Source organism: Leptonychotes weddellii, chromosome 12 (genome assembly GCF_054177405.1).
Source record: "Leptonychotes weddellii isolate Sample4059 chromosome 12, ASM5417740v2, whole genome shotgun sequence".
Classification (NCBI taxonomy): domain Eukaryota; kingdom Metazoa; phylum Chordata; class Mammalia; order Carnivora; family Phocidae; genus Leptonychotes; species Leptonychotes weddellii.
Window position 1 is genome coordinate 25,952,667 of NC_138380.1, and position 27,199 is coordinate 25,979,865.

The following is a 27,199-nucleotide window of genomic DNA, read 5'->3' on the forward strand; positions in this document are numbered from 1 at the left end:
TGGCTTTCTTGATGAAGTGAGAAACATTCTAAAATATTTGAAAGTTCAGATATTTACCACATTAAGAGATATTTCAAAAAGACTTATTCTCAACTAGGTCTAAATGTAGAAAGTATCTTAAAAGTGAGATTAAAGAGGGTTTTCACTGTGGGGATTGAATCAAATCAGAAGGACTGGAGGCATCAGGAATGTTAGGACTTTGTATGTTTATGCACTGCTTAATAATTACTGCCTAGCTGATGTCAGGCATTCAGTAAACACGTAACAAGAGTAGTTAAAATAGTATGGACAGGAATGTGCTATATCTGGATCAAGGTGGTTAAGTGACCACACACATTTGTCAAAACTTTCAAAATGGTACACTTTCTAGGGTAAATTATGCCTTAGTTTTGTTTATTTGTTTTTTAAAGGGGAAAAAAAGTAATAAGGGAGCACATGAGGAAAATCATGAATGGAGATCTGCAAGAAAGCCCATGGGAATGGGAAATGTAGCATCACATCTCTTAGGAAGCAAGCTAGTAAATTCCAAACAGGAAACTGGTCTCCTAGGAAAGAAAAGAGAAAAAGGCTCAGGCTCGAGAGTCAGAAGGAATTTATAGGCTAACACAGGCTGTGTGAAATTGGGTAAGTCATTTGGCTTTTCTGTGTTTCACTTTCCTCAGCTATAAAATGTGTAAAATAAAAACACCTACCTCCAACAGTTTGGGGGAGAATGAAATGAGAAAAATGTACATAAAATATTCAGTACCTGGCAAACACTGAGTAGATGGTAAATGGAAATAAAACACAAGCTCATCTTCTTAATCAAGCCCTTCTTTGGAGATCCTCTGGTTTTGAATGACGGGGTTCCATTTCCATACTATAGTCTGAACGGTTGGCAAATGGTGGTCAAGCGCAGCTACCAGGTTAGACGGAACTCAAAGCTCGTTGGAGTAAGGGGAATGGGGAAATGCAGCTAATGTTTCCAGAAAAACCTGAATTTTTGCCAGAAGCAAAATTCCCACAACATAAAATTTTAAGCAAGTTCCCAAATATCTAGTGCAGACATAAGAGCATAAATGAATTCGTCAATGAAATGATTTATCCTGGCAAACTTCCCTGAGTGAAAGCAAGTACAGTCTCCATAAAAAGGAGAGAGAGATGAAATAAAGAAAACTGCTACTCTGCAAATCAAAAGTAATTAATTTTCTGAATGGAGACTAGTTATTATTTGGGGAGAAAAAGCATGAATATTTTCTATTCCTGGTTACGATTTGTTTTCAGAGAATAAATAGACCAAGCTGAGAGTCACAACATTTTGGATTCTACTGCTTCCATACTCAGGATAAATTAGGCAATTCATTCTTGCAAAGGAATTGGGTATAATTTGTAGTTAATGTGTTCCTTAAAGCCATAAGATATGACCTAAAAGTTCAGAATCTGATCCATTACGTATTTCACAATAATGTTTAAACTCTTGAATTTAGTGTTCCTTGCAAAGCTGTAACTCACTTCATTCAAAGATCCTGAATTCTCATTAGTTGAGAGAAACTGTTCCTTAGAAGCTCTTAAAACACCTATCTCTCCTCTATGACTCATAATTAAGCCTCCTTACAGGAAAGCCACTGCAGTTTGTCCTATTACCTGTTCAATGGGTCAAGAATAAATAATGACAGAGTTGTGATGCCATTATAGTAGTTCTCCACCTAGTAGAAAACCTCTTAATTATTCTAGAGAAGGTCCAGATTCACTTAGGGAATTATCCTGGAGTCATCTTCAATTTCTGCCTCTCTGATTAAGCATCTCCTTCAGCTGAGTAACATTCAGTGTTGTCTAACTCATGTAATTTTTAAAAATATTATTAAGTTGGGTATCAGAAATCAAGTCCACCGTAAAAACTTGTTAATAATCCAGAAACTATGCTAACATTTAAATGTCAAACTAGCTCAGTGGTTGTCAAAGTATGGACTTGGACCAATAACATCACCATATCCTAGGAATTTGTTAGAAAATGAGATTCTCAGGCCCCCACCCCCAGACCTACTGAATCAGAAGCTGTTTGGAGTGGGCTCCTAAATCCGTGTTTTAATAAGTTCTCCTGGTGATTCTGATGCTTACTTAAGTGTGAGAACCATGATCTAGCTAGTTCTGGCAAAGAGTGTTGAGGCCACAGGCCAATCTTGATAGAATTACCTAAATAGATGAACCCACAAATATATTTAATCCCCACCCACAAAAAAAACCCCCAAGTTTGTTCCTCTATAGTCTCCAGTTTCCCCAGTATTAATTTGGAAAGAAAGGATTTGTTTCAGTACAAATAATTTAGTGATACTATTTTTCTGTTTGGAGAGTTATTTGAAAGAAACAATTGGTCTACATGTCCAGTTCAAAACATCAGGACATTTTAGGGATGCCTGGGTGGCTCAGTCGGTTAAGCCTCTGCCTTCGGCTCAGGTCATGATCCCAGGGTCCTGGCATCCAGTCCCACATCCGACTCCTTGCTCAGTGGGGAGCCTACTTCACGCTCTGCCTGCCCCTCCCCCTGCTTGCGTGCGCTCTCTCGCGCGCTCTCTCTCTCCCTCTCTGACAAATACATAAAATCTTTTAAAAAAAAATCAGGGCATTTTAAACAGAAAGTGGTAAAGTCCTTAGTTGCTAACTCATTCTTAATTGTTAACAACGAACACCTTAGTGAATGTTACAACTTGTTCTAGGATAATAGTAAGAATGGCAGCCTCACATTCATTCAAACTGTATTGGAGCGGTCATCCTACACAGCACCTCTCAGTTGATAGACTTTCCTGAGCATTTATTACCTGTGCCAGGGCACATCATTGGCTCCAAGGACACTGAAGATGAGCAATAAATATATCTACAAATACTACAGTAGTTGTTGAGGGAAAAATAATTGAAATGGAGGCTGCATATTTTATTTGCAGATAATATGCTTCAGTGTTTCAAAACATATTACCCTGAAAGCAAGATATTCATCTGATTTGAGGTTGACAAGGTCCATAGGTAAACATGTGGGCAACAATGTAAGAGGTCAACTTTGTTAAAATGGAAAGGGATACAAAAGTTGTCACCTGTCACACACACACACACACAAAGCACATTTTGAGTTCTAATACAGGCTTACATTCAATATCATTACATAAACTTATAATACTCTTAAACAATTAATTTAATTCTTTACAGTTAAATTTTTAAAAATTTTTTATTGTTATGTTAATCACCATACAATACATCATTAGTTTTAGATGTAGTGTTCCATGATTCATTGTTTGTACATAACACCCAGTGCTCCATGCAGAATGTGTCCTCTTTAATACCCATCACCACGCTAACCCATCCTCCCACCCCCCTCCCCTCTAGAACCCTCAGTTTGTTTTTCAGAGTCCATCGTCTCTCATGGTTCGTCTCCCCCTCTGATTCTTTACAGTTAAATTTTACATCATCAAAGCATTAAAGAAAACATCCAACAAATCAAAATCTGTATAACCAAAAATAATAGGTTATAAATAATGCTTTATAGAGATAAGCCTTTGCAAACCACGGAATACTGGAATGGAATATCATTCAGCCACAAAAAGGAATGAAGTACTGATACAGGTTACAACACGGATGAATTCTGAAAACATTATGCTAAGTGAACGAAGTCAGATACCAAAGGCCACATATTGTATGATTCTATTTCTATGAAATGCTCAATAGGCCAATCTACAAAAAGAGAAAGTAGCTTAGCGATTGCCAGGGCTAGGGTCAGAGAGAATAAGGGATGACTGTTACTAGTTTTTTTGCGGGTGATTAAAATGCTCTGTAATTAGATAGTGGGTGATGGTTGTACAACTTTGTCAGTATATTAAAACCCACTGAATTGTACACTTGAAAACGAACTGTGTGCTATGCAAATTATAACTCAATTTTTAAAAATTCACAATATATTCAAAGCACTGGTTTTGATGGCATACAAAGCAATATTCTCTGGTTTATCTCTGTACTACAGTGAGATTTATTTTTTACTTACTTATTTTTTAAAGATTTTATTTATTTGACAGAGCGAGACACAGCAGGAGAGGGAACACAAGCGGGGGAGTGGGAGAGGGAGAAGCAGGTTTCCTGCCTGAGCAGGGAGCCCGATATGGGGCTCGATCCCAGGACCCTGGGACCATGACCTGAACCGAAGGCAGATGCTTAACAACTGAACCACCCAGGCACCCCATACAATGAGATTTATTTTAAATAATAATCTAAGTACCAAAAGGATCTGGCTTTCTTGTTAAAGCAGATCTGTAATAGAAATGCAAATTCAACAGGTGTGTATTTGATGAGCACAGCACTTTCAAAAAATTTCTTCCCCACCCCCCCTCCAGATTCAACTCTGTGGTTTTAGAGAAAACCAGGACCAGATTCTCCTGCTAGTCTTAAATGTCAACCTTGTGTATCACATCACCCCCAGAGTATTTTTGTAAAGCTTTCAGAATTTAAATTATGTCCATTATCTGGGGGCTGTTGGCAATTATCACCATATTTGAAATGTAACTCTCATTAGTTAGAACAAGAAATGATTTCTCCTTGTAAAGGTTACTGTGCCAAGAGCAGCACCATCTATATTGAATAAAAATGTAGGTTAATATCTACAATGAATAATCTAAAATTTAAAAAAATTGGGATCCTCGAACTGAAAAGAGTAAAATATGTGTATTCACAGTTGAAGTACATCTTCTAACTTTCAGGTTAATACCTCCAAACCTATTATAGTCCATCGTAATAGAAAATCTTCATGAAGGAAAAAAGATTTTTTTTTAAATGAAATATAAAAATCCAATATTACAATTCATCTGGAAAATGACTGGAACACTGGAATCTGCATCCCAGGTAAATAATTCTAACTGGCTGTTTCAAAGTGGAATTTCAGTAGTGAATGTGAAACCTGGAAAGTGGTGGATGAAAGATGATCCATGAATAAATACATCAACCTGCAGCTTCCCTGTGACTTTGGCAGCAGTTGGCAGAACGTTGATAGAAATTTTGATTGAAACTTTTTTTTTTTTTAACGAAACTGCCCAGACTTGAATGTGACTAAATTAAAAGTACTGGAAAACACTGAAAAGTCAGGTTGGTGCTTGTTCCTGTTACTACCTTTTGGGAGTGTGTGTGTGTGTGTGTGTGTGTGTGTGTGTGTGTGTAACTCGCATCGGGCACGTGTATTTTTCATTTAAGCCCATAATGAATCTAAAAGCAAAAACACTATCTAATACGTAGCCCCGCACCTTGGTTGTATTTCTCTTCTTATGTGTACCTAAAAGGCTCTTTTCACACTTTGCGAAACAGGAGACACAAGAGCTGTGTGGACAGCAACCGAGAATGGCAAGCCTCTCCCTTCTGGCCGAGCTCCCCGCGGGCGGATGGAAGGTGGTGGAGGTGCGAGGTGGGTAGGGGGTGCATTCTCCCACGCCGCTGACACCCATCGCGGCGTCGCCAACCTCGTGGGATCCCCAGTCCACCATGCCTTTTCCCTCCTTGCTAGATGGCGGCGGCGGTAGCAAGTACCTAAAGCTCTCAAATCCCCCCACCGTGTCCCAAACGATCCCGGAGATGAAACCCCACTGAGGTCTGATCACTCACCCAGGCGGCAAACACAGAGGAGCTGGATACAAGCGAGGAAGCGCTTTAGGATTAGCATTTCCAGACGGTCCGGGGATCCCCCGCCACGCGGCTGCTCAGCTTCTTGGGGTGGACAGGGAGGGGGCGCGAAGGAAATGTTTTTTCCTCCAGTGTATAGATTGGTGTGAGATTGTGTGAGTGTGTCTGAAAAAGAGAGAGAGCGAGCGAGAGAGCGCCAGCAGAGAGACTGAGAGGGAGACGGGAGTAATCGGAAGCAGGACGCGCGGTGGTCGCGGGAACCGGGAGCCGCTAGCCGAGGCGCATGCCGGCGGGCGCGCGGGAGTTGGTCTCCTCTGCGGGCTGCGGCCGAGGTCTGACCGCTCGGAGCGCAGCGGTGCCTGTGTGCCGGGGGCGCGCTCCGGCCCGGGTGTGCGCGCCGCGGCTCGGCGGGGGCGGGGGCGCAGCAACCGCGCCTCTGGGAGCGTGCAGCCGGCCCCGGGTCGCGCGCGGCGGGCGGAGGGACGCGGGGACGCGGTTGTCGCTCAGGGTCCGGGTCCCAGAGTAGCGTTTTACATAGCGACACCCCTCCACCCACCATTCCACTCTCCCCGCCCCCCCGCCCCCGGTCCCTGCCGGTGGCTTCGCTGCTCTGGAGTTTAGTGGAACCTGCTGGGGTTTAGAATCTTCGCGGAGAAAATGTCTCTTCATTAAGACTCCTTCACCCTTTTGGAAGAGAAGAGGAGGCCAGACCCCCATTGTTCCGCACAGCCAGAGACTGACCTTTGGGGTTCACCCCTGGAAATGTTTTTTCATTTTATTGTTGTCCTTCCTGCAGATGCTAAGTGGGTCCAGTCAGCAAGTGGTAGGGGCTCCTGGGTAAGCTGGGTTCCCCTCTCCGTTTTCGTTCTTTTTACCAAATCACCAAAGTAGTTCCAAACCCCATTACCTCTAGGGCAGTTGACTGCAAATAATCTTCGGCCCTGACTGTGACCAGTGAGACCCTTCCCCCTCCTCAGGCTCCGATCAAACTGTCGTGCTGTGCACAGCTGCGTGGAGGAACTTTCAACTGTGTCATGTTCCTCCCAGACGGCACTACCCGAGTGCCTCCTCGCACAAGGTCGTACGGAAAGATTTTTTAATTGCGTGATTGAAGGATGTACAAAAGAACTATAATACATGAGTTCTGCCTCGGGGCTGTAAATGTCACGCCGTATATGCTTATTTCTATGGTGGTCTCTCTAACTAGACTGAACTCCTTGAGGGCAGGAAGTTTGCTTTATTTATTGTTCTAACCCAACTCCTAGCACAAAGGCAAAAATAGTCAGTAGGTGTACCCTAAATGTTTGTTGAATTAATCTGAAGCCTAAATGAAAAAGATAAGGCAACTGATATCCTCCATGAGCCTGACTGCGCAAAGCCCTGAAAATTCGTGTGCTTTTCCAAGCTTTTCATTTATATATCCTTTAGGCATAAGTATGTTTTTCTACTTATGTGAGACCCAATTTGGAGCCTTTTAGGAATCCACTCTAAGGCATGGAAAGTCAAGTTCTGGAATCATCCCTTGTATTCTTAGGAACCATTTGATGTAGGTTATCCGTACAGTGTGTACTCCTGTGTCCTGTTCTTGGTTCTAAAATAGTATTTCAGCTTAAATATTTGAAGAAAGCTTATCACATACAAAATTGAGTTCTGAATGTATTTTGAGTATTACTACCAGTTCCCACTAATATACACAGCCTCTGAACACTAGTTTAAATGTGCAGAGCTAATGATGCCATTTGCTGTTGCTTCAGGAATTGATTGCACCCATGTAATAACAAATTTCAAATCTATCTGGAATGTTTATTCAGGAGTACATATGAGTATTAAGGAATTGACCATTGATCTTGTTTTTCCCATGAATTAGTATAAAAATGCTGTAACTTTTGTAAAAGTTATAATGGGGATTGATGATTGCTCATGTGAGTTTCCACCTAGGAAGAAAATTTTTGCTAGCATTAGCAAGAAGTGTAGATATAAACTAGAAACGCTCTTAGAGCTTATAGTTTAACATGAGCTGGAGTAGGCAGAGAATGTTTCCTAGAGATGTGTAGTTAATGGAGGAGGACTAGCCAGGAAAAAAAAAATTGATGTGCAAGGAGGTGGAGATGGAAATGAAACTCAGATGTCATGAACTATAAAACAGTGTGAATTGAACTGGAGCTGATTGAGTAGGGTCAGACTAAGGGAAACACTGATTTCCTCAAGGAGGAGCTTGTACCTGAAGTAATAAGCAAAAAAGAACCACAGAAGAAACTTCCAAGAACTTCAGCTGTTTAGAAGGTAGGTTTGCTCTGGGACATGTAAGGTGTTCCAGGAGGTCTCAGTGATCAAGTCTCCCCCAGCAGCCTGCCAGAAGAATCCAACAATAACAAATATCCTCCTAACTCCCCTTACTTGGTCAAAAAGTCCATCACTAGTCACTCTTTTGAGTTAGATCACAAAACAAAGGCACTGCTGAAATCAAGGTTACCCTGGTAAAAAGGGCAGGTAGATCCTGTGGTTTCTGCTAATTGCATTCCCATATTTTAAAAGATTGTTATTTCCCTGGGAAGGCACAAAAGTCACCTTGGGGAGTAGTCAAGTTGCTATTAAGGTTTGTACAGGGGGAGGAATGGCAACCAATTTTATGTGACCGAGTGACAACAATGGAAAATGGACTTGGAGGACCAGCCAATGTGGATCTGATAGTCCCGGGGAGGGTGGTGGAGTGGGAAGCTCAGAGGTTCAGGTCCTTAGAATATTAGGTCATTGCAACAGTCCAGGTGTGGGAGAAAAGATCAGAAGGGCGGGAACAACAAAAACATATTGGATCTCACATTTCACCATTTTACGGGGGATCATGATCATTTCTGAGATATGTTATGACACATCGTAGTTAATATGCATTAGCCATTGTGAGTTAAAGTTATAAATCTGTAAAACCACATGGTTTCATTCAGAGTCTAAACTTATCCTTTTATCTACCTATCTATCCATATATCGATAGATATAAAGACATATATTCTGTAAGTTTTTAACGTATTTGTATTTTTTAAAAATATATTTTATATTTATACTCTGTGTGTGTGTGCATGTGTGTAAAGTTTATTTACGTTATGCTCTATCATGTCAATCACTTTTCAGTCCTGAGAGTTTGGATTTACATGCAGAGTTCTGCACATTCCTGGGACAATACTTTCTTCCCCCCCAAACAATAACAAACCAGGATACAACGAATATGATTGTTGCATAGCTGAATAGACATCTTGCTTTTTGGGGGTCTCATCTGGGATTTTTGAGTGACTTGTGTCCAGAATCAGCCAGTGGCAATTCATGGGAGACTTGTTGAGTTCTTCAGTGTTCACCATAAGCTCCTTAATTCTCCAATATTCAAATGAAGATGTGGATCTTCTAGTGGGTCTTCATCTCAGTTTTCGACTAGAGCTGTGGTTTCTTCAACTGTAACCTAAGTTTCAGCTGGGCATCCAGAGGTCACACAAAAAGAAGGTTGTGTCTATTTCCATTTACTGCACAGCCACGGCTGTAGCCAGAAAGAGAATAGCAGGTGTGCTGTTTCTCATACCAGTTGGCCAAAGGGGTAACCCTGGTGGGGCTGAAACTCTGGCTTCACTCTTAATAGTACCAGTAATAGCTATTTTGTCGAGCTATGCCAACAAAATAAGCTACAAAGTAAATATTTACATCTATCTATATCAGTTCTTTAAAATTCACCCTTTACATTCATTCATTCATTCAATACATTTTTATTGTATATCCATTATGTATCAGACATAGCTTTAGGGGCTGACTATTCAAGGATGAATTACTCCATCCCTACCATAAAGGAACACACAGTCTAGTAAGAGAGAAAGACATTGCTACTACAAAATGTCCTTGTGGAGGATTGTCAGATAAAATGCAGGATGTCCAGTTAAATTTGAACTTCAGATAAACAGTGAATAATTTTTTAGTACAAAATAATTTTAGTGCACTATGATGCACTAAATTTATTTAGTGAATAATTTTTTGTATAATGAATAATTTTTTAGTACAAAGTAATATTTTAGTGCACTCCATGCAATGTTTGGGACATATTTATATTAAAAAAATTATTATCTGAAATTTAAACTTAACTGGGTGTCCTGCATTTTTATTTGCTAAAGCTTACCATCTCACTTTGATGTGTCTGGGAATTGTCTGATGTAAGAGCTAATCATTTGTGGTTGTGAAATGTCCATGGTTTCCCATTAGTTTCCTTACTCTACAAATTATTTCCAAAGTATCTCTAATATGAATAAGGTTAGGGGCAGATGGGGGAAGGAGAATATTTTCTCTGCAGAAACTGCTTAGCTCATAACTTCAAAGGAAGTGCTAGGAGACAAAGAATATTGTACAGTCACTAAAGAAAAAATGGCATTAAAGGGGAAGTAAAATATCTCTACTTCTTATACTATGGCAGTAACGAGTTGTTCCTGTTTGACTCACATACATTATTGCTCATTTTTATCCATTGTCATTGACAAATATATTTGAGTAGACGTCATTAGGTTGGATTGCTTAAATATTTACAGTTTGAGAAAGTAATTGTTATTTGTTTAGAAGCAAAAGACAGTTTTTGGAATTATAGGATGTTTGTCAGAAGATGATCTTGTTACTTGAAACCCTGTATTTTAGATTGTGAGGATAGAAATATCTTGTGTTTGGTATCTTAACAAATTTTGTTCACTCTGATTGACACCATGGCACCTTGTAGTGAAATTTCTGAAAAGAGTTAAGAGTAATTTTACTTTCTGCAACATAGTCAACCCTTTTACTTGGATTTGTCCTACTAGTACTTTCTACCTAAAAAGCAATTATTTCCTACCTGCCCAATGACTCTCAGGAGTTTAGTTAGATGGCCTATTACTGCCTTTTCTTAGGCCTAAAACTGGTGGGAGGCAACTCAATAAGTCCAGAGCTGAGTGTGATGTGGTAGTCTGAGTCCATTTGAAAGAAGCATAACTATGAGTAAGAGAAAACCATAGTATATGTATATTACATGCTTTGCCTTTTAGTGTCTTGCTATGATCGACTATAAAATAACTTAATCTTATTGTATGCAAAGTATATAATTCAGTGATTAAAATTGTATTAAAAAATACAAAAAGGTAGGAATCATTTTTTGTCCATGTCAGAAATATTTAGCACAATACAAGATTCAGCATAATTCTTCCTCTGTATATTAGTAGACTATTTTTTTCATATTCTATGTTTTCATTTTAAAATAGTTTAAAATTAAAATTATAGTCAAAACATAACCATACACTTCGAAAACTATTTGTGCATGAATATTGCTTAAATGGAAGTCAGAAATGTGCTATATTGTTAATTGTTGGTTGTGTTAAGATAATTGTTAGTTGTAGTAAGAGAATTGTATTCTTTAGAAGAGGTGATTCCTCTTCTACATTGTGCTGATCATAAGATAATGACTGATATTTCAACATCTACAGATCTGGCTCCCTTCTCCCTACCTCACAACCATCCCTATTATGAAACAGAATAATTATATTTTTCTTTTACCCCAACAACATGATCTGAACTCCATTATTCAAATAAGTTCCAAGGGCATGTGTCTTCAAATTTCTATTGCATTACAAAGATCCAGATGGCTGAATTTAGGTTTAATAAACCTAAATGCTACTTTGATTTCCTTGCCATTTAATGGTGAAAATGCACTTCTCCCTCTTCTACCAGAGAAAAGCATGGGATTTCAAGTCTTCCAACAAGTTTAATTTAAAATCAATATTTGTCTGCTCTCTGGGTCTTTGAAAAATGTCCAAGATGGTGTTAGAGTAGAAAGCAAACGTGTAAAACAAGTTCTGCAAATCAGAAAATCAGCACTGGACTGGGTCACTTCAAATGAGCTGCTGTATTTCAAAGGTATAAACATTTCTGATAACTAGTCATTTAGCTGTTTCTTGCCTATCTCCAGTCAAAAATAATGCAAAACCACTCTAGATGATCCGTTATATTTTGACATTAAAAACCACTTTGTTCGTCTTTATTTTTAGCCAAAATATGATCTCTCTATAACTGCCCTCATTTGATTTTAGGGACAAAGAACAAATCTCTTCCTTCCCCCCCCATTTTTTTTAAGATTTTATTTATTTATTTGACAGAGAAACAGCGAGGGAGAGGGAACACAAGCAGGGGGAGTGGGAGAGGGGGAAGCAGGTTTCCCGGCTCGAGCAGGGAGCCCGATGCGGGGCTCAATGCGGGGCTTGATGCGGGGCTCGGGCTCGATGCAGGGCTCGATCCCAGGACCCTGGGAAGAAAGAGATTCTGCTTTCCTCTAATCCCAAATAATGAGATTTTCCTTCTCTTTATAAACTTGATCTGAACCCAACTCTTCTGGAGCCAATGATCCATCATTTCTTTGAATCTCTCTCTCCCAATTTATTCTCTTCATCAGGCTATTAAACTACTTTTTTCCAGTTAAAAAAAAAATTCTTCTCTTTACCGCATGTCTCATTATATAATTATAGTACCAGGTGTGTCTTGTAAGAATAGACCATATCTTCACGATTGTCTTGTAAGAATAGACCATAATCATTATCTCCATTTTCTTACCTTCCAATTTCTCTTGAAGCACTAACATTAGGTTTCTGCCTTCCTTATTCCATTTATAGTGGTCTTTAAAAGGTAAAAAATCACATTCTAATAGCCTTGCAATTACAGTGCACCCCAAAGTAAAAACTCATCATTCGTCCCAAAATGGTATTTTCTAGAATCCTCAAAACCTGAAAAGTCTCCTTAGCTGTTCTTCCCCACCCCTCAAATCTAGTCAGTCCCTAAGTTCCACAGCTTACTCTTAAATTCCATTCTGTTTCTATCATTGTTTCTTCACATAATCAGTGGGCCTGGCATATATTCAGGGATTAATAAATGTTTAAGTATACGAACTAATTTATTGAAGAAGGGCAGCTTTTGGGCCAGTTCTATCAGCTACTTCTCATGCCTGCTTATAACAAGTCTCCAGAGAGCTCTTTGATGTTCCCTTGTCAGTTACTGGTCACTAACCTAGACCCTCAGATTAAGGAGGCATCTCCTCTCCTTGATGACAGACTTAGACTACGCAAAACATATTTGCCTTGACTTAGAACTTACATGGTAGTTTTTGTTCTTCAACTGACAGCATGGCTAGAAGGCCTAGAACAAACCTCCAGTGCATTCCTAACCTATTATAATCTTATTCTCTCTTCCTCCTTCACAATTAACTCCTCCTCCGCTGATTCCATTCAGGTGGAAGACTGGCCAGGCCTGGGAACTTCAAATTTTCCCTGATGTTTCCAGTAGCAGTATTTGGCCTTTAGTTATTTTAAGTTTGAAGAGTTAAGAAATATCTGTATTTCTGGGCTGTTGCAAAACCCTGGCATTTGCCATTGGCCATGCCCGATACTTTGGCATCCACTTTTACTTGCATTATTTCTAGACAGCTTCTTCTGTTCTTTAAAATAGGAATAGAAGCTGAGGAGGCCCATAGCCCTAGAGGATTCTCTCATTACTCTCATAAGAAAGGATATAACTCAAACAGATAATGTACAGTTGAGAAGCTGGTGTAAACATAAATCAAAGTTGTAGAAAACTATGATCAACCCTCTACTGAAACTCCTTCTATCACAATAGTGATTATACTAACACTAACATAGTACCTATTGGGTACCAAGCATTATTCTAAAGGTGCTGTATATAAAACTGTTTAATCCTCCAGCAAATGATGTGTGTAACATTACCATTTTCCCAATCGCATTAAAAAACTGAGGCAAAATTATTTGTCCAATTACACAGATTATAAGTGGCAGACCTCAGGTTCATACCTGTATACTTAATTATTAATCTACACTGCCTCTCCCTGAATACAGTCAAGAGATTCAATGCCAAGTAATCCCTTCCCAAACTCAGACCGGTGCCTTACACGGTTGGAAACATGTTCCCACCTTGCTTTCCTGATACATAGTACACTCTACAAAGCTTGCCCCAAGTCAAATGTCAATAACATGAACAAAACGTGTGATGTAGAAATACATGCCATTTCAGGAATTCTGTTTGCCCAAAGAAGACTATTATTAGGGCGCCTGGGTGGCTCAGTCGGTTGAGTGTCTCTGCGTTCAGCTCAGGTCATGATTCCAGGGTCCTGGGATCTAGTTCTGCATTGTGGGTCCCTGCTCCGTGGGGAGTCTGCTTCTCCCTTTATCCTCCCCCTACCGCGCCCTCGCTCGTGATCTCTCTTTCTCTCTCTCAAATAAATAAATAAAATCTTAAAAAAAAAAAGAAAAGAAAACTATTATTAGCCGGAGAAGAATACCGTAACTCGCCGGATCTGCAGTTTCAGTTCCCAGCCATCAACCGCGGTGCGGAAGCAGATGGAAGATCCTCCCGACGAATCGGCAGAAGGTCAAAAGAAGCCTAACTTTACGTCAGAATGCTACGTCATTACCTCGCTTAGTCTCGCGGAGGCATTCTATGATCTCGTTTCATCACGGGAAGAAGGGTGAGTACCGCATAATAAGATATTTTAAGAGAGCGAGACCACATTCACATAACTTTTATTACAGTCTGTTATGATTGTTCTATTTTATTATTACTTATTGTTGTTACTCTCTTACTGTGCCTAATTTATAAAATAAACTCTATCATAGGTGTGTATAGATAGGAAAAAGCATAGTATATATAGGGTTCAACACTATCCGGGCACCCACCAGGGGCCTTGGACTGTATCACCCACGGATAAGGGGGGACTGCTGTACTGGCTTGTGTTTCTCTTCAGTTACCTAAGTAGATATATTTGGAACTAATCCCTGCAAAGATTTGGGAAATCAACATAGGAGAGTTGAGCAGAAGGAGACATCAAAACTAAACAAGGGGATATCATTAGGAACCTTGTTTTCTTCCCTGAGGCCCCTAGCACCTGGTAGATTTCCAAAATCTTAGAAGAAAACAGATAATGACAGTAATATTTATCCTCTTGACTATTAACTCTGTGCTAAATATTCTGGCCTGCATTATCTTTAATCACTCCCAAACCCCACAAATTAAATATATCAGTCCCCCATTTTGCAGATGTTTGCCAAGGCTGCAAGAATTTAGCGTTATTCAGAATCGAAGAACTTGTGGTAGTGGAATTGAATAAAAAACTGAGTTTCTCTGGTTCCAGTGGGTGTGCTTTTTCCATAAACGTACCTTGAATTGTCAGTCATAGGAAGACATCTTTCTCAAGAAACAGTAGCAAAATACTTACTATATCACCTAGTGAGGACTTGTGGTCCAAACTGAATCAACAAGATTCCTGCTAGCTTTATATTCCAAAGAAACTGGTTCTTCATCGCGTTTATGCCTATACCTCTTCATATATGTATGTTTGACAAACTTAAATTTGAGGATTGATCAAGCACGTTTAGTAATGTGGAGAAAGGCCTATGGATAGATCCTTTTGTAGTTCATAAACGTGATGATTGGGTGATTGGGTGTTCATGCCATTGTGTGGCATGTGCCTCCCTCAAACCTTGTTACCGCCAAAATGCCTAAAATGAAAATCAAAATGGAGAAATAGGTTATGCATAGTGAGTGTATCAGTCAGGATGGGCGAGGTTATACTACAGTAACAACAACAAAAAATTAAACTCTCCGTGACCAGACAAAAATTTATTTCTTGCTCACTTGAAGCCAGTTTAGGGTTCAAGGGACTCTCCTGGGTATCTGCCTTGAATGTCGTTGTTTGACAATCCAGGGTGCTTTGAGCTTTTGGCAACTCCTCAACATGCATCTTCACAATTTCAGGGAAAGAGAGTGTGGTGGGTCTTGCACTGTCTATTTAAGTATCTCCACACAGACATGACATGTATCACTTCACTTCCAGTCCATTGGCTCTCCAATGTGCCTAGGAGAAGAGAAACAAACAAGGATGAGTAATAGAGGTATCTCCTACACAGAGCAAAAATTGAAAAAGAGAAAGAGAATGGAGAGTATAACATAGAAAGAGAAAATCGATAGAGTATACTGTTTTATGATTGCATAATGGCTTGATAATTGTTTTTTCTATCTTAGGCTCTGAATGTTAAAAATTATTCTATAGTCTTTCAGGGGGAAAACATGTAAATCTCCACTGTTAAAGTTGAAACAGCTCACTAAATGTTATATACCCTCCACCACTCTTTGAGATGTTGCTCCTTCCCTGAAGGCTTTTGTAGGAGGTTGAAGAGGTGGATGAGTAAGAGTAAAGAGACTGAATATGACAGCAGAGCAAATAGTTTGTATTACAAAAGCAAATCACTTCTCTGATTCTTTCCTACCTTTTTTTACCTTTGAAATGAAAAATGTTGATTCCATTTATATACTTTAATATCATGAAGGCATGAACTCTTGCTTGTATTTATAACAGCACTAGTCATTCTATCACTGCTTAGAAAATGAAAAATGATTTTACTACTTTAAACTTGAGCCCAATTTTTTTCATTTTACAGTGAGAATATAGTTTTAAAGAGAACTGTTGCTGGAAATAAGAGCCTGAGGAAAGAACATGGTCCTTCATCTCACTTGAGGGGCATCGTGTTCCTCTCTGTTGTACTACCCAGAGCTAATGTAGTCTAAGTGACATACAAATTGAATTGGCTTTCCAGATTTTCATATACTTGTAAGAGGCTGTTGAAGAATATAGACTCATAGAGGTAAAAATATAAGAAACTTAAATTTTTTTTTTCACCAACTGTCCTCAATAGTTACTATGCTATAAATTACTTTTTCCATCTCTTATTGCATCTTTGTCAGAGTCTGTAAATTTTCCAGGCACTTTTGTTTATTAAAATTCCAATCAGGTCTACAGCATCAATATTGTATGAATTCAAAGCTGTTCTTCTCCAGAGATAAATTTGAGTAACTTGGTGGTTATATGTTCTTCTTACAGGATTCCTACTCCTAAAATCTTGTAAAAGTTCTGAATCCTCTGGGCTTGGGATACAGATCAGAGAAAAGTGGCAAATCTCTCTGCATTTGTCTGTGTGATGACACAATCCTCTTCTTATCATTTTGTTTTGGTTTTGTTTTTGTTTTTGTCACTTTTCTGACTGTCATTGATTGGCTATCTATGCTTTATAGAGAATATTCAGTCTAACTCTTGATGGTTAGGCAAATATATGGATTCTTTTGAGCTTCTCCACTACAAAATTTTCTTTTGTGCATGGTCTAGAGTTGTCTCGCTTTTCCCCTTGAAAGCCCACAACCATTGGTCTACCTTCGTGGTTGGTTACCTTACTGTTCATCAGTGGGAATCTCTCTCAGGTGAAGTACTAGCAAGATAGCTGAAGTCCATTTACCTTCTGAATTGTCCATTCTGTCCTTAGGTGTGTTAAATGATGATAAGAATAGATGGTCCTCCAAGGATTTCCACATTCGAATCCCTGGGTTCTATGAATATGTCATATTACATGACAAAGGGAAATTAAGGTTGCAGATAGAATTAAGGTTGCTGATCCCAACTGACTTTAAATGAGAGATTATCTTGAATTATCGGGGGGAGGGATGGTGGGGATCCAGTGTAATCACAGAGATCCTTAAGAATGGAAGAGGGAAGCAGAACGTTGGGTCAGGGTGGTATGATACGAGGACTTGATGTTACTAGCTATGAAGATGGAAGAAGAAGCTTATGTGCCAGGGAATGTGAGTGACCTCTAGAAGCTGGAAAAGGCATAGAAATGGATTCTTTCCTAGAGACGTCAGAGGCAGCTCTACTGACACCTTGACTCTAGTCCAGCGAGAACTGTGTCAGACTTCTAATCTACAGAACTATAAAATTGTGAATTAAAACTGTCAGTTAGTTTTAAGGCACTAAAGCTGTGGTTATTTTCCCAACTCAGGCAAAAGTACAGACTAGCAATTCTACAGCCTGGGTAGATGTCTATACAGGGAACAAATTGCACTTTCCCTTCACACAAGCAGTGGTTTTCTTTTTACTTTTAAGTTTATTTTCTTCCTATAGTATACATAAATGGAGTAAATGTTTTACCAAGCCCTTTGCAAAAACACAGCAGCCTCTTGCCGTCAATACCCTCTACTGTTTCCTCCTTTACAGAGGCAACCAACTTTAATTCATTTAGCTATGTCTTTTGGTAGTCATTCCTCTAAATGACATGCTTATACTGCTACTTCTTGATCTTTCTATATCTGTTGATTTCCCCCAGTGGAAAACTTAACTACACTTTACCTACATCTTTGCCTACCATATGTAAACTTCCCTCCCTCCCATCATCCCAAGAGGGTTATGTTATAATTTTGTCTTAATCATTATTAAGAATTTACATTGTTATGACCATGTAAATATTCACGTAGCATACTATGATTATTTTCTTGTGTAACACTTCATCATTTCTGGAATTAAAATTGTCTTTTCTGCTTATTTTTTGATTTTCCATGTACAGATTTTATTTCCACCTCAAGTTTTTGCCAAATAATATAAATCCTCTACCAATACTTTTAGATACAACAGGTGTTCTATTTTTAGTATTTTTGGAGAAAACGCTAAATCTGGATTTTAATCCGGATCTCCTTTAATCTGGACTGGTCGTTTCTAGGTCCCTGCAAACCATTTCTCCTGGGATCTCCTTTCATTATCTTCCTGAGGATTCTTGTCTCCTCTGGCTTGTTGCCAGATCTGTTTCCAGTGTCCATTACTGAGAAAGTGTGTTCAGGAGGCAAATTTTGAGGATTTTGTCTATCTAAAAACATCTCTACCCTTGTCTTGAATTTATTTTGTTTGGGAGTGGAACTGAAAATAATTTTTGCTCAGAATTTTGAAGTAATTGCTCTATTTTCTTCCAGCCTTCAACAGTGTTGATGACAGGCTACTAAAGCCATTCATTTTTTTTAAAGTAATCTCTATACCCTATCCCCATCTCTCCCAAAGTTTAGACCCTTTCTGATTTTTCTTTTCTTTCTTTTCTTTCTTTCTTTCTTTCTTTCTTTCTTTCTTCCTTCCTTCCTTCCTTCCTTCCTTCCTTCCTTCCTTCCTTCCTTCCTTCCTTTCCTTTCCTCCCTCCCTCCCTCCTTTTCTTTTTTCTTTCCTTCCTTCCTTCCTTCATTTCTTCTTCTTCTTCTTCTTCTTCTTTTTGAATTGGAAAATAATGTGTCTTCTCTTGGTGTGGATCTATTTTGAGTCCATTGTCTTGGCACTCAGATATTATAGTTTGCAAATTTTTATTCTTCTGTATGTAAAATATTTAAAGTATTTCTGATGATTTGCTCCCTTCCATTTTCTTCCATTCTTCTGAATTCTCGTTATTTGAATATCGAATCTCCTAGACTGACAGTCTGTTATAGATTGAATATTTGTGTCTGCCCCAAAATTCATGTTATAACCTAATCCCCAATGTGATGGTATTTGGAGGTGGAGCCTTTAGGAGATGATTAGGTCATGATGGTAGAGCCTTCATGGATGGAAGTGGTGCCCTTTTAAGCTGTTGAAGAGACAAGAGCACCCTGTTTCCCCTTGTGAAGTTACAGTGAGAAGAAGGTTGTTCTGTGAACCAGGATGCTAGTCCTCAGTATACAGCGAACCTGCCAGTGCCCTGATCTTGGACTTCCCAGCCTCTAGAATTGTGGGAAATAAATTTCTGTTGCTTATAAGCCTTCCAGTCTATGGTATTTGTTATAGCAGTCCAAACAGACTAAGGCAATCTCTAAATTTTATTTTCTCTCTCCCCTTCCTTCCTTCCTTCCTTCCCTCCTTCTTTCTTTCCTTTCTTGAGAGATTTTGCTTTCAGGGAGTTCTCAACTCACTTCCAACTCACCTATTGAGTTTATTGTTTCTCTTCCTTATTTTTAATTCTCAAGGGCTCTTTTTGGTTTCTAAATATACTTTAAAAATAGCATCCTGTAATTGTTTCATGAATGCTGCATTTTACCATCTATTTTATCCTCTCCAGAGACCAAAACCTCCCATTATTTACCAGGTTGGAGAAGATAGAGTAACCTGAATATATGAAGTAAGTAAGGGGATCTAAGATTCTAACTTCTTCTTAAACAGACTTTCAGCCAATCTGCTATTTTAAAAACCATCTTTTCCTTTACTTCCAAAGCATCTGGTGCTTCCAACTACTGGAGTGTTTTCAGGGATCAGCAATGCAAATTGGGTTGCTTATTGGCTTTCATCACTGCCAGTTTAGAATACAGCTCTCTCAGGGCTGGTAGATCCATTAACATTCATTCTGATTTTCAAATTCTGATTTTTCTCAATTTGTCTGCTTTTGCAATTGTTTTTTTCTCCTGTTTTCTTTGTTCTCATGGTATCATTCCTTTAAAAAAATTCTGTAAACTATTGTTTAAGTAGGGTTTTTATAAGGATTAGGGTAAAGATATATGTTTAGTTGACCATATTTAACATCTTTACTTGGAATGGCACCACACATCTTTATGAGCAGTTCACTTATAATCATCCTTCCAATTCTAATCACTTGACTTGGGGGTGGGGGAGGATAGTACAAAGAAAGAAAACCCTCTCAGCACAAACAGGACATTTCTTTTTTTTTTTTTTAAGATTTTATTTATTTATTTGAGACAGAGAGAATGAGAGACAGAGAGCATGAGAGGGAGGAGGGTCAGAGGGAGAAGCAGACTCCCCGCCGAGCAGGGAGCCCGATGCAGGACTCGATCCCAGGACTCCAGGATCATGACCTGAGCCGAAGGCAGTCGCTTAACCAACTGAGCCACCCAGGCGCCCACAAACAGGACATTTCTTAGAGAATTGAGCAATCTCCACCATTCCCCAGTTGGTGATTTCTACATCCTCTTAGAAAATTGGTGTTAAGGGTCTCATTCTAATTTTTTTGTTTTGTTTTAGAATTTTGCATTTAATTTTGGGCTTTGCACGTTAGCTAAAATTCTGAGATGACAGAGAAAATTCCACTCAATATCCTATTATATACTGAACTGGTTATTATTTCTTTCCTAAGAAGTCTTTTCTTCCCTAAGTTAAATTATAGAGTTCTGAGTAATCAAGCCGTTGATAGTTATTTTGTTTGGGTATCTTTCACCTGTGCCTTTTGATGATCTCATATCTTTGGCCTTAAACATAAAAGTAAGAACAAATTTTTTGTTTTTGTGCTCTCACAAACTTATGCAAATCTTCAAATGTGATTTATTTGGGGCTAAGAATGCATATATCATCCTAAATGAAGATCGGATTAGGTGTATTTCATAACATATGATTTTGTGTGTTAAAGAGTGGAAGTATTGAATTAGGACTTGTAGGAAAAATCCTTGTATAAGACTTTCAATCAAATCAAATAGATCATACTTACTGTATTTTGAAGTATTTCATTTTTCTTTTCTTACCTTTTAAAAATATTTAATGACTTAAGACAACTTTAATACTCATTCTAATCCCTTCAACATATACACATACATCATAAATTCTCAGGACATAAGGTTAAATGGTATCATAACTGTAAATCATTTCCCCTTTTAATGCTCTCTGATTCCATTTAAGGAACTCACCCTGGGACTGTATCTATTTCTAGCAATAATAATTTTTATTTGTTGTCATTGTTCTTTTATATTGTTCTTTTTTTTAAAGACTTTATTTATTTATTTGATAGAGAGAGATCACAAGCAGGGGGGAAGTGTAGAGGGAGAAGCAGACTCCCCACTAAGCAGGGAGCCTGACTTGGGACTCAGTCCCAAGACCCTGGGATCATGAACTGAGCTGAAGTCACACTCAACCGACTGAACCACCCAGGTGCCCCTCTTTTATATTATTCTCTTATTATGAAGTAAATCCAAATGTGAGTTTATTTCTCTAGGTGATGGAAAATAGGTTATTGATCTATTAATTTTTACACACCAGGGTTTCTTATTTTTTCGATTTTTTTTCCCCCTCTGACAGTGGTACTGCTAGATTTTCCTCAATGACAAGATTATCCAAAAGACAACTCCATTGCTTCTGTGCCTAGTACCTGGAGTTAATTTTCACCCTTCTTTTTGATCTTATAAGCTTACTGCAAGTGTGATGTTGGTTGAAGAAAGTTTTCCGCATCCTATATATCTTGCACGTGCCTCTTGACAATATTTTACAGTATCATTTTTTATAAAAATTTGAATAGGTTAGAACTATTTTAATTCAATCATAGTAAAATAAAATAAAGTAAAATTGTACTGTACTGCCTTAAATTGATCTAGAGTGCTTACTTAGCGAGGTGAAGCTTCAATCTTTGTCAAAGGTGATGACTACATTTTGTAGGCCGCCAATCAGGTAAGAAACATAATGAGAGCAAGTGCCGGCTTTGCCTGGAATTGAGCCATCTTGCCCAAAGCAAAAGGGAAAAATGAACTCTAGCAGAGTAGTATCATTTAATGAAGGTTTTTCTTCATGTGCAGTAGCCAAGAGGTTATAGTTAAAGCCTGTTGTGGGTCTTGAGGTACAGAGACCCATCAGGAGTTTGCCATTTGCTTGCTGTGTGACCTTGGACAGATTACTTATCGAAAGCTCAGTTGCTTCTTTGGTAAAAAATTTTATATCTTACAGGATTCTTATGAGGACTCAGTGAGATAAAGTTTGTGAATGTCTTTTGTAAATCTAAAAATTCCATGGGAATCTAACTGGTATAATTGTTTAATGCTTTCTACAGTGCAAGGGTAGCATTTTAGGGCTACTTAACACAGTGTGTGGTATAGCATATACTCAGTAAATAGTAGCTTTCTTTATCCAAGGAAGAAAGATAAGTGTCCCTTCAGTAATGAACAATTATAAGATACCAAAGAATTTCCAGCACAGCATAAACATTTTTTTGGGGGGGGGGGAAGACAATTACATGGAATATTCTAAAGTTTATACAATCTAACTTTCCAAGGACTATCATTATTAAAGAAAAAGAGTAACTATGCACATATGGTATATATGGCACAAGTGGCTTCCCTTTTTCATAGAAATAACACTAAATAAGCTAAAATTTACATGAGAAGTCAATAGCCTAGATGAGCATGATAATAATAATGGTGAAATTTAACACTTTTTAGGGATAATCCCTTCTTCTACATTTCAATAAACTGATACTACTCCAAGATCTCATATAAGTAACTAGTTATTTAAAATTAGAATCTATAGTCATTTATTGAGGTAGATGCAGTTACTGTATAGCTATTTAAGGAATGTACAGTTTTTATCCAATTATGAAAATGTTGAAAATTCCCATTTTAAATCATTAAACTTTGCCAATTTTCCTTAGTAATACTCACTAAAATAATTTGAATGAATAGGGATGCTTTGATGATTGGGAGCACCAAGGGAGGAAGCAGGGGCTATGCTACTTTTCAGAGCCATACTAGAAGAGTACAGCTTAATGGTGGGCCACTTGGTGAGCTGAGCTGGCTGGCCCCTTCTCATGTCTGAGCCTGGGATCTAGTGTCTCCGTCAAGGGTGTCTGGAGATTGAGAGCTCTTTTGTGTGAATAGCCAAATGGTACCTAAGTGGTATACCCAATGGGACTAAAATCCGTTAACAATATATATTTTTTTGCTTTGTTAACACTAGTGTTCTTAACTTAATGGTTGAGTTATTTTATGTCTATCTTCATGAGATTTCTTGGCAGAACAAAAATGTCTAAAGTAATATTTAGCACTAGGAACATAAATAAGTTCAATTGCAATATATCTCTAACATAGGTAACACAAAATAAGACCCAGTAGCAGATAAAAAGCTATCAGATCGAAAAAAAAGTTTGCATAAGCATTTGTCAACTCAACTAAATGTGTTTATTAATCACCTGTTGTGTACATTGTGCTAGATACCCTGGAGATGGGGGGGGGGGGAAGGTAGGTACCAAGAAGCATGAGAGATGTCTGTCCTAGCCCTCAAGGAACTATCAAGCTCTAATTTAATGAATACTAGCCAGGTGGACATTAGGTGAAACATATATTGTGTATGCATGCATCTGTTGCAGTTTTGCTCTCTGTAAATACGGTGTGGAAGTGCTGAAGTCTCTAGTGCAAACATACACATATATGAGCAAATGACACTCTTCAGCTGTGGTTTTTTTTTTTTAAGATTTTATTTATTTATTTGACAGAGAGGGAGAGACACAGCGAGAGAGGGAACACAAGCAGGGGGAGTGGGAGAGGGAGAAGCAGGCTTCCTGCTGAGCAGGGAGCCCGATGCGGGGCTTGATCCCAGGACCCTGGGATCATGATCTGAGCCAAAGGCAGACGCTTAATGACTGAGCCACCCAGGCGCCCCTTCAGCTATGGTTCTTATAATGTTTATGTTTAACATATTTTTTAGATGTTGTTATTGGATATACCCAAGAATGTGCTCTTTTTTTATTATGGAAATCGATTTTTGATTGAGAATTATGGGTACTCTATTCTGTCTGATGTGTTGATTTTTCAAGCTGTCATGTAGGATAGGTGAGTTGCAAAATATAATGATGTATGCTTATGTTGTAGGTGAACAAGAACAAGTTTAAATGTGTGTTGAAATGATTTTAGAGAAATCGTTAATTGTCCTTCAGAGTAATCACTTTTAGGAGTCAAATCTAACAAAAGAATTGAATGTCATCCAGCTATTATATAAAACAAATGTAAACTTGATCATATATTACTGTGACATAGGATAACACTACATAATATAAGCATAAACATTTTTTGATAGTTAGATATGTAAGTTAGACTGTTATATAAACTGATAATATTTTCTTTATGTATCTTTCATGAATGTGAAAAATTTGGCAAAAAATATATAATAATCCTGCAATATACACTCAATCTCATAAATAAAGATAGGTCCAGATTTTTAATATATATTATCCTTAAGTAAGATACAGACGAAACACTATGTACTTTAATTATATTTGTAGAGGAAACAATATTACCTAAAAATTTGGTTATTATATGTCACTATATTTTATACAGATGAGAAACCTCATATGGTAAAATTATATTTTTAGAAAATGGTTATTTTGTTTTACAAAATTTATTTGGGAAATTATCAATTAACTGTGTTAATTTGATATTCACTAAAATTTTTATTCTGGAACTGTTGTCTGAAATATCCATTGAAAATGAACATGCCCATCTGCAAAATATGCAGTATTCCTTTTAATTCATTTAATTGCTTTTTCTGACAAATATAATGAAATTTTAAACTATCCTTAATATAATATGTTTTATCACATAAGGCTTTGTTTTTTTAAGCAATATGATGAACTAAAAACAATACTTGAGGGGTGCCTGGGTGGCTCAGTGGTTAAGCGACTGCCTTCGGCTCAGGTCATGATCCAAGAATCCTGGGATCGAGCCCCGCATCTGGCTCCTTGCTCAGCGGGAAGCCTGCTTCTCCCCTCTCCCACTCCCCCTGCTTGTGTTCCCTCTCTCACTGTCTCTCTCTCTGTCAAATAAATAAATAAAATCTTTAAAAAGAAAAACAGTACTTGAGCAGGAATTGTATTACACCTGATATTAATTATCCCTACGGTTTCCAATTTATTTTTGGATTTATTATTATTGAGGCTTTAATTACTTATGATTAAAAATAGAATGAAGAAAACTAAATTTTAGTGGAGTCATCCTATGCTGAAAGTGCATTTTGTGGTTTGTGTCAATTATGACTTATACTGACTTGCTTTTGCTTTTGAGAAAAACTGAAGAACATGCCAAATATGGCAATAAATCAGTGTGGATTGGGCAATCATTGAAATTTCAAAAGTCCTTTATACCTTCTGTATCAGCCTACACAATCTCACAAAATGAGAAAGTAAGTCATTTTTCCATAATGTAGTGGTATTTTATGTCTTTAAACACAAAATTTGTACTCATGTGACATTTTATTACTAAAGTAGAAATACCAGACTTTAAAAATTATTATAATATAGAGTAAAAAGAGGAGACATTGTTTATGACTCTATGCACAAATAGGAAGAAACGTAAATTATGCCCTGAGACTAGGGAATAGTTGTTTTGTCCTTATTCTTCCATGCACCTATAGGCTGAAAAGACTCCTCTTCCTGGAATGATACCAATCAAAAGTAGGGGCAGGAAGGATGGTGGAAATTTGGGAAACCCTTCATCTGGATGGAGTAAAAGTGGAGAACAAGTTGTGAAATGTTCTGTACCATCTGTATTAGCTATGTGTTGCTGCATAACAAATAACCCCAAAACCTAACAGCTTAAATCAACTAAAATAATTATCTCACATAGTTTCTGAGGATTAAGAATGTAAGAATGGCTTTGCTGGGTGGTTCTGGCTCAGGATCTCTCATGAGATTATAGTCAGACTCTTGGCTGAACTCCAGTCTTTGAAGACTTGAGTGGCATTGGTGGATCAGCTTCCAAGTTCATTCATATTGATGTGACAGGAGGCTTCATTTCCTCACCATGTGCTGCTATGTCTTCTATCAATGCAAATGATCCAAGATGGAGGCTGTAGGCTTTATACACTTCTGTCAGAATTGGCACACCTTCCCTTCTACCATAGTCTACTGGTCATACAAATCAACCCTAATAAAATGTGGGACATGACTACTTAAGGATGTGAATATTAGAAGCCAAAGTCATAGGGAGTCATCTTGGAAGGTGGCTACAATCACCTTCCACAACATCCTTCATTCCATCATTTATTTATGCATTCACTTATCTGTTAACATTTATTAAGCCTTTCTGTGTTCCACCAACTGTGTTAGATCTTGGAGATAACCAGGATAAACTTAGTTGCTACACACATGGAGACAAAGAAGTATCAGATATTTACAGTGATTAAAGCTATGATAAGGAAGCCAACAGACTATCTCATACACTCTCATAGTATTTTGTATTTCCTTAACATAGCTCTTGTTCTTATTTGACTCCGTGAGTGCAGGGAGCATTCCTACCCCAACGAGTATACTTCCTCTTCTCTGATGATTTTCACTTCCATTCCACCCTACTACATGCTCACTCCATGCATATCATGGAACTTTTCTTCACCTAAAGCCTCTTCACCTTCAAAAATGCTAATTTAAATAATCCACTCTTTAATCACAATTGATATTTCCAACTTCCTTATTTAACTAATTGTACTGGGATTGTACTTAAACACTATTGTGATTTCTAGTCCATTTATCCCCGTACTTTCTTCCCATTTGTCAGACTTCTCCTGTCTCCACTTCCCCTTCTATACTCTTAATTTCTACAACCCATCATTTTAATTTTCCTGTTGCCAATATCCCAAATTCCCTTCCCCTTGTTTGACAAAACACCAAACTAGGATGAACCCAATTACCTATTTCTTTATTCCTTTAGGTGACAGCTAGAGCACTGTAAGAAGAATCCAAAACAGGGTATATGGATTTCATTATAAATTTATAATCATCAAATTCAAATGTATCCCAAGTATGCCAGAAATCTGATCTCATTTTCTAATTCAGCTTGTTCTTCCACTACACACTAGTCCATTCCTTTTCTACTCTCCTTAAGTATCTGACCTGTCTCCACCCTTACACTCTCAGCTCTCAGCAGAAAACTTCTAAAGAGGTAATAGAAGCCACCATCTGGAGATGACTCAACTTCTCTGTACTGTATTTACAAATGTAATTCTAGT

At 38.1% G+C, this 27,199-nt stretch overlaps 1 protein-coding gene and 1 non-coding gene across 5 annotated transcripts in view; one reads left to right on the forward strand and one right to left on the reverse strand.

Annotated features, from left to right (window-relative positions):
* PTPRZ1 (protein tyrosine phosphatase receptor type Z1) overlaps positions 1 to 5,989 on the reverse strand; it is a 167,683-nt gene extending 161,694 nt beyond the window's left edge. For 2 of the 4 annotated variants that reach the window (XM_081800181.1, XM_081800180.1), the window contains exon 1: positions 5,608 to 5,989. In XM_081800181.1, the coding sequence (XP_081656307.1) occupies positions 5,608 to 5,665 (58 nt within the window). In that variant the 5' untranslated portion in view covers positions 5,666 to 5,989. The remainder of the gene's footprint in view (positions 1 to 5,607) is intronic. The other 2 variants (XM_081800183.1, XM_081800182.1) reach the window with 1 other exon arrangement.
* Positions 5,990 to 15,070: 9,081 nt separating this feature from the next.
* LOC115942806 (small nucleolar RNA U13) lies at positions 15,071 to 15,178 on the forward strand. The gene has a single exon (XR_004077386.2). It is a non-coding gene; the product is annotated as a small nucleolar RNA U13 (small nucleolar RNA).
* The last annotated feature ends 12,021 nt before the right edge of the window (positions 15,179 to 27,199 follow it).